The sequence below is a fragment of the Mastigoproctus giganteus genome, chromosome 8, assembly GCF_048544385.1.
Source record: "Mastigoproctus giganteus isolate SK-2022 chromosome 8, ASM4854438v1, whole genome shotgun sequence".
Taxonomy (NCBI): domain Eukaryota; kingdom Metazoa; phylum Arthropoda; class Arachnida; order Uropygi; family Thelyphonidae; genus Mastigoproctus; species Mastigoproctus giganteus.
The window spans coordinates 146,327,744-146,344,850 of NC_143582.1; the positions used below are offsets into that span (position 1 = coordinate 146,327,744).

A 17,107-nucleotide genomic window follows, 5' to 3' on the forward strand; every position below is an offset into this window, starting at 1 on the left:
AAGGATTTTCGCTATGATTCTAACCTGCTCCAACTTCTGAAGTAACCGCTCATGTAGGACAGAGTCAAATGCTTTGTTGATGTCGAAATTATTCTCTAAATCTAGATCACGAGTGATCTGTCAAAATGGCTAACCAGATTTGTTAAACATGATTTTCCCTTTATAAAACCATACTGTGTAATCTACAGAATTCCATTTCCATCTAAATGATCCTGAATTCCACCCTTGATCATTGCCTCCATGATTTTCCCTACTACTGACGTTAGACTGGCCGGTCGATAATTTCCCGTTACACTCCTAGAACAGCCTTTATGTTCCAATTTACACTAATCCAACGGAATCTCTCCTGAGTCCAGTGATGCTCCCATAACTAGCCTTAATGGTTCCATGCACTCACTTGCCGCCTCCTTTAAGATTATAGGGTATATGCCATCAACCACAGGAGTCTTACTCGCCTGTGGGCGCGAAAGTTTTCTCATTAAACCGACATGTGAAATTTCAACATCATTAATTACATTTTTTTCAATTTCACTCCCATAATTTCTCATTGACGTGAAGGATTTTCTTCTGTATATATCGATGCAAAGTAACTGTCGAGTTCATCTGCAACATCAGTTGGGGTATCTAATACTATCCCACCCAATTACATATGCGTCCGATCTGATTTGTCCTTCTGTTCTTTGCATTTATATACGTGAAGAATTCCTTAACTGCACTCTTCGCTCTCTCCCAGACTCAGCAAAGATACTATAGTGAAAATTATACTTCGCTTAATAAAACGACTTTCTCCTTCAGAAAATGGACATAATTCAACCATGGAAGACCAACGTAGAAACAGAACATCAGCGTTCCTCAAATTCTTTCCAAAATAAGAAATTGCCTGACTCCAATGAGATTTTAAAAGATGAACTTGAGTTGGAAATTAATGAAATACTTTTAACTATTTTTGCTAAAAAAAAGTTCAAAGCCTAGAAAATATGGACTAAGGTCGTCTACGATTATCTCAGTACCAAAATTAGATCCTTTTTAAACGATCATACTATTGATTGCTTATGTTTCTTAAGAGCTCACTTTATTCGGAAAGGCAGTGTGGATGCTTAAACATAACTAAACTTTGCAGTAACAATATGTATTTCTTTGTTTTTAGAATACTAAATAAAAGCAAAAAAAAATACATGTTATTACTGCAAAGTTTAAAGTATTTTTAATGATATTTTCAGAATATTTATTATTGCAATAAATGCTTATTTAAAACTTGAATTCAAGTAATTACAGTACTTGTTTTTTCCTTACTTTATTGCACCTAACTGTTATCAACATTTATTTTTGGAATACCGGTATTGTAAGCCCAATATTTATTTCGATTTTTGCAAAAGGAAGAGAATGCCCCTCGGATCAATTTTCTAAAAGTGAATAAGATCACATCACGATGTTTCTTTTCAAATCAGTCTATGTAGAATTGATCGATAATATGAAAAGGACGGGATTGGAATTCCATCTTCGAGAAATTTTAAGGATTTATTCAAGATCAGCAATGATCCTGGAGAATGAAACAGCCGAATTTACCCTTATCCTCATTTAAACTGTATTAGTTATTCAACAAGCCGAAATTAAAATCTTATGATTGATACGGCATTCAATGTATCATTTTGGAAAGTTTTTCTGTGTGCTATTTTTATCACAAACAAGAAATGGTTGGTGATAAGATTACAGAAGAATAACTTGTATATAAAACGTTGAATTTGATGATCGAAGATGTTCTATCCTCTTTCTATAGAGGAAATGCCGAACAGGTCTGAATAAATCAAAACAGATCAGCGTATCGAAAAGTATGGTGATCAGGTAAACGGCCATTTGCAGAATTGCAAAATGTAGTTAAAGCATGGACTTATCATGCAGGAGCACTATGCCATTGTTCGCAGTGACACATTGATTTGGTTCGAGTGGGTAAGACGTCGATCGCGGTTCTCCAGTGGACTGCCAAGACATGGTAACTTAAGTTCAAACATTAGTTAGATATCACAACACGGAGCTCATTCAGAAATATAATCCACAGTTGTTTTTACTCAATTACTGATCCTCAGTCAACTGGGTATCGGCCCCACCCAGTGGAGAGGCAAGAGTACCTGTCAGCGCCCCATTTGAAACATCTCTATCAGAACTCTTTCTCAACTAGTCATACATAGGATGGATGCACCTGACATCTCCGGTCTTATCACGCTCCAAAAGGGAAGAGGCTCTTCCACCATATTTAATGATACGAATATCAACGTGGAGGAGACTGATAAAATTTTTGAAGAAAAATATTGCAAAGTATAGTTTGATTTTCGTGCACCAAAGGTAAATATTGACTTCTAAAACGATGCTTTCAGCACCCAGTATCACCTATGTTTGTTAATTCTACATTACTGTTTTTTTATATGAACACTCTCCAAGAATAAATAACGCGTTATTAAGAGCATTAGTTTATGATTGGAGTTGCCAATCGAAACAGAAAACACCCTCAGTATCCTCTCATATAAACTACTAATCTTGTTTCGATCAGAGTATAAGCACAAAGGTTTATTTGTATACAAACGCACACTGCTGATCTCGATAAAACTATCATCCTATTGCTTGTAGGAATATACCATTGAGCAGCATAACGGGATTGCCAATGTAAGTTTATAATTTTAAACATACAAAGCAGGGAAATACGCCATTAACTGAATTATACAAGATAACCGAAATACCAACAAAATACGCTGTTTTTTGTCAACAGAAAAGTTTATCAAAGCAATCACCAGCAGTCGTGTGATTCGTATTCGCATCAACTAATATATTCGAGCCAGTTCACGTTTACTATTGACAAATCAGTGCTGGCATGCGCAGTTTGGTCTTGCGTCATTCATTTAAGGTGGAAGCAACTGTAACATTTATCTGTAAATCTGGTTTGGCGGTACTTAGGTCCCCAGAGGATATGTCTTCGTAGCTTGTTCACCTTTCTCATAAAATTGCTATTGTGAGTGCGGAATGAACCTTAGCGAGGATTGCGCAAGCTCCTTACGAATTACCGTGTACAACGTCAGTCCTGTTTATCGAATCATGAGTTGGAGAATAGCACGTCCCTGTATCCTGCAACATTGTACTTAATATTTAAATTCAGCGGAATAAATTATTAACCGTATAAATTATAAACTGGTGCGCAGTCGCGTCTGTATATTGATCTTCGAAAAATCAAAAATCGTGTAAGTTTTATCGGTCCTGTGATGTCGGAACAACGTCATTCTTTGAACTTACTGGAACATAGTTAAGTGGAAAAAAATTGTACTCTTTTATTATTTTCAATCCAACTCTAACCAAGTCGCTTTGAAGTCACTGATGCAGTCTGGTATTCATAAAAACAGCGAAGAACACGAATGAAAGAGCAGTTGGTACTTGGAACTATGCATATCATTAATTAATAGAATTGGTCCCAGCACGTGTCGCTGTTTTTTTTCTTCTTTCTGCTGACAGCGTGGACCAATCACAACTGTGATGTAAGCGCAGAATCAGTGGAAAATCTCGAATGTCAGGAGTGCGTAGTTTTGTCACCGATTTCTCTCTCCTTCTTAATCAGTATTTTGGTTAATTTAATTAAGGAGACTCCTACATTAATCACGTGGTATTTTATTGTTTTCCACAATGTTTAGTTCTTTAAGAAGTCTAAAGTTTTTTTTTTTTTTTTTTTTTGTTTTTTCCAGGTTCCAAAAGCCTTCATATTTTAATATGAAAATACTTCCGTTCTGCAGCAGATGGTTGGAAGTAAGCGTTACACCACACCTCCTAAAAGCTGTAAAATAAAGGTGAGTTTTTATCTACAGAGAATAACAGTGCCATTGTATTTATGGTAGGAAGCAAAGGAGGACTATTTCTTAGTTTTTACGTTGTAGCCGATTTTTCTTTAGTTATATCAATGTGCATGTACAAAGGGTACTAGGAAAGTTTTGCAATACAGCTTTGTTTATTTTATTTTTTCAAAGTAATTTCCTCTACATTCAATACACCTCTCCATCCTCCGAAACCAATCTTTAAACCAGTTCTGCCAAGTTTCACTAGGGAGTAAAGCACACTCGTTGTCCCAAGCCCGTAGAAGGTCCTCATCACTGGAAAACCGCCTCCCTTTTAGCTTCATTTTCACATGCGGGAACAGTGCAAAGTCGCAGGGAGCAAGGTCTGGCCTGTAGGGAGGGTGCTCGAGAAGTTTCAGTCCTGTCGTGGTCAAATATTCGGTGCAGGCTTTGGCGCGGTGAGCTATAGCATTATCGTGATGGAGGTACCAGGTGTCCATTCTTGACTTTGGCCGCAGGTTCTTCATAGATCCAATGACTTTAGGCAGGCATTGTTCAGTATACCACTTAGCTGTGACTGTCTTCTGCGTGTCCAACGACACGTTCCACAATTCCACTCGATTTGAAAAATACAGCTATCATTTTCTTCTTTACAGATCGGGATTTTCTGACAATTATGGGTGTGTCGTCATCATCAAAGACCCAAACTTTGTTTTGAGCCTTGGTCGGCAGATCGTAATAGTACAGCCAAGTCTCGTCACCTGTCACGATGTTGTTCACATACCGAGATTGTCCCTTATCAAACTTTTTTAACATCTCCCGGCACCAAGTCACACGTCGTGTCATCTGCTCTTCAGTCAGTTGATGCGGCACCCAGAAAGAACAAAGTTTCTTCACGTGCAAATGATCTTGCAGAATCGAACGAATTGCTGGTGCATTTAGGCCCAAAGTATCCTCTATCTGTTGGTAGGTCACTCGCCTGTTTTCGTCAAGCATTTTCCTCACAGCAGTAACGTTTTCCTCCGTAACTGACGTTCGTGGCCTTCCCGGCCTCTCAGAATCCTGCAGAGTGAAATTTCCCCTTTGGAATTCTCTATACCACCTGAATATCGTTGTACGATGTGGACAATCATCATCTAGTGCAAGAGTCATTTCTTCTATGCACTGGTCTATGGTTAAACCACGCACGGAATTATACCGCAAAACTGTCCTTATCTCATTTCGTGACCACGATGCCATCGCAAGCACTTTACACTCTCACTACTAATGAATAACTGAGCCCATCGACTTGGCGCGGCGGCTACTATGCACGTATGAACATGTCTCAACATGCAGCAACAAGCAGCTTCCTGTGATTCATTGTTGCGTCATATTGCAAAACTTTCCTAGTACCCTTTGTATACCCTTTTCCCAGTGGAAGCATTTTTATTTCGATTCGTCTTCAGGTATCAGGCACATTTAACGCGCACAAATTTATAGGCAGTTTACAGTGAGAACCAAATTATAAAGCGTGCCCGGGAGGAAGACGTATTTAGATTCGGCATCGTGAAGCAGTCTTCGTTATTCACCGTGCTAAAAGAAGCAAACTCCATTTTATATAGTGGCGTTTCCTTGTCAATTTACACGCGTTACAGTGAATGTCTTTTATGTACACCGATGAGCCAAAACATTATAACCACCTACCTAATATGATGTTGGTCCTCCAGGTGGTCAAATCAGCTCGTACCCGGCGAAGCATGGACACTACAAGATTTCTAAATGTGTCTTGTGGTATCTGGTACCAACACTTAACCAGCAGATCCTGTAAGATCCGTAGTTGACACGTCGCAGATTGGAGTTGCTGTTCCAACACAAACCACAGATGCAATTGATGTCTGGGGAATTTAGAGGCCAGGGCAATATCTGGAAGTCTTTCTCATGTTCCGCGAACAGGGCGGTGTGGCATGGCGCATTATCCTGCTGAAAGACGGCACCAGGGTTTTCCTCATCTCCACGTAGTGATACAGATCACTGTAAAAGCCAGAGATTTCGAAGTGTGTAGTGTCGTGTCCCGTTGTTCTTCTGGCCCGACGTTGTCCCACTTTCGCCCCGTAGAGGCAGATCAGGTACCTAGTAGTTTAAGTTTACTCCGGCAGGTCCTGCCACCTAATTTCCTGAGATTTCAGTGGCTAGGACCTAAATAAAAAAAAAGTGATCGCTTAGCGGGAAGCGCTAAAAGAAAGTCAAAAATGGTGATGACTTTAGGTAGGTGGTAGACGTCGGAGTGCCCGGTTGGTTTGGTTTTGGTTTTTTTTTAAGAGCATTAGCAACTAATGCCATATTGCTCCGGTGCGGTGGTCATTCCCTGACCTTTCCGCATGCTCCGTATTTGGTGGTGACGGGCTCGAACCCCGGTCCAATCAAGAAGCGTGTGCTACGCACTGCTGCTTCTTCCCACCTGGCTACGGAGGCGCCTGAGTGCCCGGCCCATGGATCACTGGAACCAGGGTATCCTAGCAGATCATCGACGCCACCAGCTTGTTTTCGTCCCACAGTCAGGCGCTATAACTTCCCTAAGTAAACGATGCCATGGTGAAACAGGAAACGTGATTTATTGGACCAGACGACCTTCTTCCAATCACTCAAGGTCCAGTTTCGATGCCCGCGTGCTCATTGTAGGCGCTGTCGTTGGTGAACCGTGGTTAGCATGGGCACTCGGAGCAGCCCCATTTTCAGCAGGGTTCGATGTACTGTGGCACATTACTCCAGTCGAGTTGCGCCACGTACCACCCGGAAGAGCCTTCGAGCATCAATGAGCGGTGGTCTTCCCTCCTCGGACCACGACTGACCGCGATCATCCCACCAGCCGTGCCAGATATTCTCTGGCCTTTGTCAAACCCGCTTAATTCCGCTGCCTTTCCCATCAAGAGTAACACTGATTAACGGAGCTCAGTATCAGGTGTTTTTTTAATACCGTGTCCGAACCCGCAGTTGCTTCGGTGTACATATGTTGGCATATATCTTGATTGATTAATGTGAAGATGTAAAGCTTCCTATAATTAAGTATATAATCTATCTATCCTTAGGAATCCACCCCCCCCCCCCAAAAAGTGAAGAAATTTCAGAGTATTTCTCACACCTGCGCTGCCTACTTTAACCATGATGGATGTTTTTAAGGACAAAGATACCAGAATTTACCTTTGGAATCCTTGACTCAGTTGGCTTATTATCACAGAATCAAAATCTCTTCAGTTAGTATTCAACTTAAGCGTGTGCTTAATAAAAGTTTGTGAAATGGTGAGCACAATAGTCTGAATATTAATCCTGAAAAAATAATAAGTACAGTACACATAACATAATAGGGATTCAGTGATCAACCATACTTGCGTGCTGACCATCACCATGAAAATTTATAGGATTCAGTAAAAGATGGATCACGCACCAATTTTTTCAGATTCGGTCTTTATAGAGCTCTGCCAATCTTTAAAGTACGTGACGATTTCTCCTCTGCATAACCGAAAAGAGTTTGCTCAGTCACGTGCTGCTTGCAGAGATATCTGTACCAGGGAAGGGGAGTTACTGATTAGCAGCTAATAATGGAGTGATGTTAATATTCAGGTTACATCTTTTTGACGATGTAATATTGATCTATAGCAAGAATTGTGCCTATTATATGTTAAAAGAGTTAGTATGAGAAGCTTTTTTTGGTTTCATTTTATAATCTACCAAAGTCTTTGGACTTGCAGTGATATTTTGATTAAAAATGTACTGGTCTGAATTTACCTCCTTCATATTATTAGTTTTTTTTTTTTGTCCCTAGTGTTTAAAAGAGGAGATGTGTAATTAATTCTCTTGAGAGAAAGATGCTGTGGAGTGCCATGGAAAAAATAACAATTTCTGCATTAAAATTGGGTCAAAAATATCAAGAAAATTTCAAAACATCTAAAGGCTTGCTACAGGGGTGTTGTTTATTCCCCACATTATTCAAGTGGTACCAGAGATGTAGATCAATGGGATTATGTGCAGTCGAAAACATCTACTTTTCGTTCGCAGAAAGCTATTGGAACAATATAGAGAATAGGGTTTGACAATAAATTTTAATAAGACGGAATATATGAACTTAACAGGGGACATTTTGAGCAGCTTAAATATCTAGCAGCTATTGTGCAGATGGATGGTTCATCTGAAGATGAGATTACAAGGAAAGAAAGGTCTTGGGAATGTTGAATCCAATAACCCAAACGATTACTATATAATGGATTTTTTGGAGAAGATCTAAACTAGAAAGAGTTAGGAATGAAGACATAAGAAAAGCAAGGGATGCTCAAATAAACATCATCGACAAAAGAGATTAAAAAAAACAATGGAATGGACACAAAAAAATTAGGTTGATACAACGGAGAAATCCAAGAATAATATGGAAACTGCAGTAACCATTATTCAAATTAATATCACTGATGCCATATTGCGGATTTTTAAAAGGGCACTCTATAAACTATAGATCTTTCCATGGTCTTAAGGTTGAACTTCTCCTATTCCAAAACTTAATTTATGGTATCATGCCCATAGTTGATTGAGAAGTTACTCGGCTCTTATTATTATTTTACGTTAATTTTCCACCGTATTCGGCTGGAATGCATTTTATACAGCACTCTTTTCGTGGTGTATTGAATCTCCTTTTATAATTTTAAAAGGAGCAAATTGAGTTGAGTTGGTTTACTAAAATGAAACGTAATAACAGTTATTTCTCATCCAGTTGACTGATGGTGAAAGCAAGATTGCCGACTTTTGTTCTTTTAGTCATTATCAGTGCACTGTCAAACTATAAGCAGGAAGAAAAACAAAGGGTGGCTCAAGATCACTCGCTAAGACAAGCGACCTTGAGTCGCCCGTTTCTTCTGTCTGCCAATAAAGAGCAACGTTCCCCCGAGGAGGTCATAACACTGTTTTTAAAGCACAAGGGGTGTCAAAACAAAGTTTCTTCCTGGGAGCAGTCTCTGTCTTCGTTTAGTAAGTGGTTTCGAAGCTATTAAAATAATTATAAAATGTGAGAACTTTTAAAAGTCATTCATGAACGAAGTCAGACTTCGAAATTTTTTTCTTTGCGGTAGAACTATTATCAGACACGCAAGCAGAATTTATAATCTTCCAGCTGAGAAGCGGTAAAACGACGCATGGCTATGGTTCGACTTCTTGGAGATGCTTGGTTCACTGCCAACGCTTATTACGTCATAAACGGCAATGTTTCGCAGAGGTCAAATGAAAGGCGCTCAGTATAGACACCTTTACATAACAGTGTTTTTTTTTTAAGGTAAGTTTCTCATTAATTATGTAATCGAACATTCTTTTCTGTACAGTCAGAAGCCAATTCAAAGATTGACACGTGTCCTTTGATTCAAGGTGTGACGCCCGTTCATTTGGTGATATTGTAGCACGTAGGAAGCACAAGTTGAGCTGCAGATGGAAAGAAACTGTGGGATGTTGAAATCGCAAAGTTTCTAGGACTACCTACTGTATTTAATTCCATTTAGTAAAATGCGCTCAATAAAATTTGACGAAGTTCGTTCAGTTGCCATCTTTCAGTGCAATATATATGAGGAGCGTGGATTCAGTTCAGTGTGTGTGTTGTGGAAGTTGATATGCATTTGGCAGTAAATCAATAAACATTGTCTAAAGCCCAATAATCACTTTATTTAGGTACAATACATAACAAAGTACTGGTCTGTGTAGCTGACAGCCCAGTGACTATATTACACACATTGCAGTGCTCTATTCACACTTACCCTGTTAACCAGAGAACAGTTAATTTACTTCCCTTCGTATCTGTGTCCTTCCTGTATATAAGCACAGGTTACTTGGGTCCTGCGTCTTGTTTAGCATCCGGGCTACTGTAGAGATGTATGCACGATAAAACAAGACGTAAATACACCGAACACACGAAAAATAATTCGGCAGGTTAATAGGGAAGTCGTGCCAACCCAGTTTTGCTTGTTGGTTAGGCGAATCTAAGTTCGGGACACCGAAATACTTGGGGTTTCCAGCACGAGGGTATAACTCAACAGAACCATAAAAAGGTGGGCGATTTTAAAACGATGTTTTATATCGTCCTGGATAACTTTTGCTTTAAAAACTGTAGCTTCTTAAAACAACTTTAACTTAAAGGAAGTCTTCTTACTCTCAGCAGGAGACGCTGTTGTCACAATACTAATAGTGTGATCGATGCTGGAAGCTGTCATTTCTGACCACTGATCGTGTACATTAGCAACCAACATCCTTTGAAGGACTGACATGTTGCACGTTTATTGCAGTATACTCTGTTTGGGAGACCTGCGGTACGAATGTAACTGCTCCGATGCATCTAAGATAAGGAAACAAAGAAGGCGGAAGATATATGCACATGACTAAGATGTCTTTCTCTTTGCCACGTCACCAACACTCGCTTTCAACTACCGGTACCATCCATACACACTTCGAAGTTCAGTTAAAGATGCTAGTCACCGCGAGAGTCACAGAGTCCCTAAGAAAAGAAAGATTTCTTGCTTTGCGTGACACATGTATACAGAATTCATCATGGTCTCGTTCAAAGTCCTTAGAGCAGAAATCTTTTCTGTACAGAGTAGTCACCCGAAAGTACTGGTACTACGGCTTCCACACATCAGTAGTCCTGGTTGCTGTACTCTGCCTTAGAATGCAGCATTTAGCTGGCATGGATGTCCATAATGTGCTGACCTGAACCATCATAAGGAGAGCCCTGTGGGGGAATGCCAGGATGAGCCATTGGTGCGTGCGCCATCATCATTGCATGTGGGTGACCTGGTAAAAGCATAGCCTGGGAGTGGACGGGGGAGCGCAGCTGTGGCATTTGAGAATATCCTCCCATGCTTCCCATGTGGCCCATCCCCATAGATCCTTCGGTGCAGGGGAGGTTCTGCATACCTGCGAAACAAATAAAAATAGTTTTAATTTTGATTCCGATCAAATTATAACATTAATTGTACAGAGTTCAGTATTTTATTTACGTTTCATATTAACAGCGGCCATTTAATCAACTGGCCGCTGTTAATATGTAAATTATCTCAACTTATTACTTATAATTGGGGCAATCAGTAAAAAAACGATTCACCACTGTTTAAACTTGATTATAGTTTAAGAGACAGAGGCATGATATCATTAATTGTTATCTGCAAATGGATACCATTCTGGACAACCTCTTTTTGGTACCTGACTGCACACAAAGGCATTAAAGTATTCTGAGGACCCAGTACTTTCTCTTTTTCACTATGCTTTCAATTATACCTTCGTGAGCTAATTCTTAAATTTCATAGATATCTAATATTTGTCATTTTTATAAAAATATCCTTACTTTGGAATACAATTTAAAATAGTCCCGAAAGTGACTTTGGGGTGGGGGTGGATAAAAGACAGGAAGTTGTTTCCTCATGATTACATTTTTTTTGGATACTTATTATAAGCCAAGAGAATTACAATCTTTGACCATTCTCAAAGTAAAATTGATCCTAACTACTATTACAGCCTTTGCAACAGATCGTCATGCCAGAATGTTTGAAATCTGCCTATTGTTTTAATATCAGTGGAGATGACCCCCTCCCCCGAAGTTGTTTATGCAAGTATCAATTCTTGATGACTTCAGAAGCAAAGAAAGATAATACTGGAGGCCAGAGGGTCAACATTTTCCTACCACTTGGTAGGAAAATGTTGACCGAATAGTCACGATACTTGAAAATACCTCAACGAAATGGTGCACTTTGTTTAGAAAAAGATACAATTCAGAAACAGGGTTCCTCTCACTGAAAAGAACACGCTTGACAATTCAGCCGGTCTTCGACCATCTCAAATCGTCCGGGTTAACGAGAAAAGCCTCTGCAGCTCCCTTTCACAGTACAGTTCTTTTAGCGAAGATGCCGAGTGGTCAGGAGCGAGAGTGCAGTAGCACGCACTCCGCTCTTTGAGTGGACTGGGGTTCATACGATTAACGTTTGTATTGATGATTCATTGTAAACTCCTCCACTGACTTGGTGGTAGTGGCTGAGTAAAAACAAGAACTTTTTGTCTACAGTGTAGCTGGAGACTTCATTCTTTGAAACGACTGTTTCCACGTATCAAACTAGTTCCTATTCTAGTATGGGCCAGGACCACACAGTTTCTTACCCATTAAAAATTTCTGAGATCGTCTTTGGTAAATACCACACCACAAGCAAAGAATAGAGTGCACAAGGTCATGTATGTGTTATCCACACTACTATCTAGAATTTTTCAGTGAAATCAATTTTACTTTTGGCCCTCGAATGTAACACCGTGCTAATAATTTCCGTCCTCCACACAGAGCTCGAAAATTCTATAGGCTTTTTTCACAACGTGGCTGAGTTAGTTGGACCACATGTAATTTTATACAATATTCTGACGTCTCATACCCTTAGTTGTTTTGGCACTGAACACACCCCACCACTTCTGTTCAAAGAAAGTGCATCACCTAGAAATATAAACAAAAGATATTTATTAATAGTTAAAGCAAAGCTAAGTAATATTTGACAGGTGCTCTCAGAATATTCCAAAATGAGCAACTGCAACCTTTATACAACAGTTTTGGTAAACACGACAATTACGGCTGAAATGTTATCAGAAGCCCTCACTTTGCTTCAGTTCATCATTTTAAATGGATAACAAAATGAAAAGTTCACCAGGTGCAAACTAATATTTAGTTGAACCGCCTCTGGCCCTGATGACAGCAGCACACAATCAGGGCATTGAAAAGATCAATTTCTGAAAATAATCAACGGATAGTTCGTGGTTCCAAACACGAATTATGGCTTCCTGAAGTTTACGAAGGGTCTTTCTGGCAACTGCAGATTCCACACGATGCCAACAGTTGTAATGGCCCGTTCTTCCAACTGTAACACATTACTGACGAACCTCAAATACGGAAGTGGCAGGTTGAAATGGTTTGCAGCGATTTGCCTTCTAATATAGCCAGGTATCCATTGGCATTTACGGAACCTTTTATAAACCGAAGGTGATTTACTCTGCGATACGAAATGCACCCCATATCATTTGGCTGGTAGGGAATTTCACTGCAGACACCATACAGTCTGAATGGTATTCTTCACCACATCTACGGCGAATCGTTTGTCTCCCATCAGAGCCATGCAGGTTGAATTTCTTCCCATCCGAGAAAATAACTGACTTCCACTGCTCGGGGGGGGGGGGTCCATTTGACATTCTCCTTACACCAAATTAATCGGGCCTTTTTGGGATGACGGGCTAAAAGTCCATTTTTGAAGAGGCATCTTCTGACCGTTACTGCTACCACTCCTGTACGTTCTTCCCATTCTCTTTTCAGCTCAAACGAAGAAGCTTTACGGTTTTTAAGGCATAAGCGCGGTCCTGTTCCTTTTTTCCTATCAGCAGAACCAGTATTCTTGAATTTGGAGAGAAATCTACTCACTGTCGACAAGACACTCCTCACGTCAAGCAACAATAGCACTCTTTCTTCGTGATGCCAACTGCACCTCTTGCAGAGCGTGTTTATATAGCTGAAAGTAACAGCTGATGCAATATTACGTCACCACCTACCTGATGCAATCTGTAAGAAATATTGCCATTACTTACGTTATTCGGACGAAAATTACAATTTTAAGGGGTGATGCACTTTCTTTGAACACCAGTGTATTTTTAAACCGTGGAAAGGTCGGGTTCGCTATAATCCCTGCACTTTAACTTCGAATAAATGCAATAGCCTGAAGGCCCCTATGCTTATCCTAGTAATCTGTCAAAGGTTAATTTGCGTATTGTTATTACGTCATAAAAAAAACAGTACCTGGTGGTCTGATGTGCATCTGTTGGCTCCCGTCCATCATGTAGCCCATACCTGAACCGTCTGGACTATAGGCAGTGCTGGCGCCTCCGATCGTACCTCCTGGAAAACATTTGAAATAATTTTCCTGTTAAAATGTGCGAAATGAACTCCTTGGAATTAGTTTATGTTGTTGAAATTAAATGCATTTTATCGATTTGGTTATATTAATATTGCTAATCGTTCCAATTCATGTTATGCCTTTGTAAAGGAAAGAGATTTTGGAAACAAAGCTTAACAATCCCAAGTTGGATATTGAGGTTGTAAAGTAGTGAAAATGTGACAAAATGCAGTTTCCTCATCAAGTAACTTTGATATCGGATCGCGTGCCAATACTTCTTGAAACACCTTCACAAAAATCGATGTTTTAGTACTACTTGAGCAGCACAAGTCTGTCTGTCGGCATTTGATCCAGACAGAAAACTGTTTAAGAGAAGTAAAGGTGTATATCGCGTGCTCATTGGGCGAAAGTTACATCTTCAGATCTGTGAATCGCTTGCCTCCATTTCCAATGAAAAATTCAATATGAAAGACGGAAGGAAAGCCTTGCATTTGTAATGGCTTTGTTTTCTGAGATGGATGCATTAATTTTCTCCGCTGAAATAATAAAAATCGATGATCAGAGTCGAATGTTTCGCATTCTGAAAGCGAACTAGTTCAATAAACTAATGGAACATTATTGGCTGCGCATTCCGGCTGGTTCAAAGAAGAAAATATCGAAGTCCATCCGCTTTGTGTCAATATGCGGATTAAAAATGATCGCAAACACGGCACGCGTGTGGACCATTAAAATATATATCCACGCGCATTAATTATTCAAGCGTAACTAAATTTAGCTGGCGATGCCAAAGTGTAATATTGAAGATGTGGCGTATTTTTTTCCATCCCATCCTTGACGAGCATTTCCATGAAAATCAGAAATCCGTTTCGAAGAAAGCATCATTCATTTAGTTAAAAGTGTGGGAGAGCCTTTTTGGGATAGGAGTATCGGCTATCTGTCCTATATTCATGTCATTTTAACTTCAAGGAGCCTTCCTCTGCCCAAAGGACTTAATGAGAGCTGCCATTTCCTGGCTGGCTTCCATGAAACGCAGCGTTCTATGAGAATTTAGTCTTTACAGACAACTCCGGGAAGCTAACAGCGCTACGACAGGATTGAAATGCCATCAATCACCCGCTGTCAATTTCTGATAAAAATCCCGATAGAAGGCGGACAGAGTGCATAAAAAAAAACGGGGAAGGCGCTCAGCTAGTGAGCTTTAGTCCTCCATCCACACATACAGTGCAAGAGAGAGAGAGAGAAACTCACACAAAGCCGCCTGTTATCAGTTGGTCACAGAGTGAAGCTTTCAGAGATCCAGCCAGAGGGAGAGAGAGAGAGAGAGAAAAAAAGTGCCTGTCTGATTGATGGCGTTTCTAATGAGCCCGATAGAGTTGTGAAGTTCTCTTGGAGATCACAGCGCCGCCTGGAGGAGAACGAATATGTTGCTACGCGAGGCAGGAAGTTTAATTAAAACGGCCGAGAACTTTAATCTGCTTGCAGAAGTGAGTAATTATGTTTTGTTCATTGCAGAATAATTATTAGCTTTGTTCGTCGTCCACTTTTTTAATGAACAAATGTAGAAACACTTTTAATGCATTAATAATCATAATTTTTTTTTATTTGCTGTTTTCTGTACTACTGCTAGCAAAAGAAAAGGAATCCCTACTAAGAATCGCTTGGACATTATAGTAAATCACAAAGAACACCGATGAGAACTACTGAGAAAAACACTAATGACTTAATAATGGCAGCACACCATTTCTGTTTGTTACTCCATTAGCCTACAATCCATACTAGTCTGCTGGAACAAATCTCAAAATACAAATGCTTTTTTTTCCCCTTTCCCTTTAAACGGTCTAATTCCTGACAGAGCTCTCAAAGATTGAGTATTCCAAAATGATCCCTATCGTAGTATCATGCTAAACTGTCCTTATAAAAAAAAAAAAAAAAAAAAAAAGGACAAGAAGTTGGTGAATCCGGTGCTGGATTCACCAATTAGAAATTGGCCTATGCTGGCATTAGCGGAATTGTGATTATTTAAGCGAATTATTTCCACCCGTTGGTTCTCTGATCATTAAGCTTTTAGAAAATGGAATTAAAAAGAAACTAATGAGGAATCAAGTTAAGGAAAAAAAAAGTACACACTTTTGTCCATATCAATTCCAAAATACTCGCCACCAGAATAAATTATTTGAAAGTTCAATTTAACTTACCAGCTCTATTGGACTGGTCAATCATTGGTTGCACAATTCTCCTCCTGGCATTGATGAACCTACGTTAAAGGGAAAAGGAAACGTGAGTCGACGTTAACTCAATAATATTGTAATATATTGCTTAAGAACATGCACTGTTAGTGAGGTGATCAGAGCTAGTCAATAGTTATGGCAGTTGATGTTCTCATCCAAAGAGAGACTGAGCAACTCTGAATTCTTTAAAATCGTGATTAGAGTGAAAGAAAAATGCTATAGTAATCTCGCGTCGTAGCTCTCCATCGCTAATCCCTTTATGATGTAATTTATAATAATTGAACCCTCTTCCTTAGCATAACGCGAAATTTCGTCTTCCACTTGAAGCTAAAGAAAAATTCAAATAATTCCACGTAATGCCATAAGCAAAGTGAGCACTTTATACTTGTCTCCAGACTAGATAGCAGACCTACGCGGCTCTATACTTTATGCCAACAAACATAGAGGGAGGGTTTGTCATCACTTGCCAGCCTGGGATAGCCATAAATCACGCTAGGCTTAATAGCATCTAAGTGATCGTGTGCAGCTAGAGTAGGTGGCTTATCGTTTCAAAACACAAGACAAATTATTGCACTTTCTCGGCAACTTTAGCATAAAATGTCGTTAAACAACGTATCCAGAGTGAACAAAAAAAGAGAGAGAGACAGAAAGGAAGAAAAACGCTTATCTTGCGATGACGGTGAGCCAGGACGACACCAATACTTTCTCCCGGAGGTACTCTGGCCAATCCCATCACAGTGGAGACTGACAGAGGTAGGGAAGAGAGCTTATCTAACCCTAGAGCAGGACTTCAAACCGTCAGGGCAGGAGAAAAATTACGTCCCCATGATGCGACTTTGATTCTGCAGCCCGAAGTGATCAGCAGTCATAAATAGCGTTACCATGGAGTTCCTCGGGGATGTCATAATGCCTGTTTTAAGGACGTTTTAATGCAATACGGTTGGGAGACGATAATAGAGTTAATGAAACATAAGACGACAGAGATAGACGGGCGTTCGCTGCAGCCGCACCGACTAACCGCTGCGGACAAAGCCTTCAGTTGTTCAATCATTATGACCATTCGACTGACAATTTTTCTTGAGGAAATCTTCCACAGCCGTTACCGGATTAATAATAGATAACGTGGCTGAGTAAATTATGCAGAAGATCGGTGGGGCTC

General features: G+C 39.8%; 1 protein-coding gene across 2 annotated transcripts in view; it reads right to left on the minus strand.

Moving 5' to 3' along the window:
* Positions 1-9,469: 9,469 nt before the first annotated feature.
* The window catches only part of LOC150081901 (homeobox protein Meis1-like), a 220,998-nt gene continuing 213,360 nt past the window's right edge, over positions 9,470-17,107 (minus strand). For both annotated transcript variants that reach the window (XM_090378974.1, XM_090378973.1), the window contains exons 9-11: positions 15,916-15,974; positions 13,624-13,722; positions 9,470-10,724 (exon numbers count right to left, since the gene is read on the minus strand). In XM_090378974.1, the coding sequence (XP_090235100.1) occupies positions 10,486-10,724; positions 13,624-13,722; positions 15,916-15,974 (397 nt within the window). In that variant the 3' untranslated portion in view covers positions 9,470-10,485. The remainder of the gene's footprint in view (positions 10,725-13,623; positions 13,723-15,915; positions 15,975-17,107) is intronic.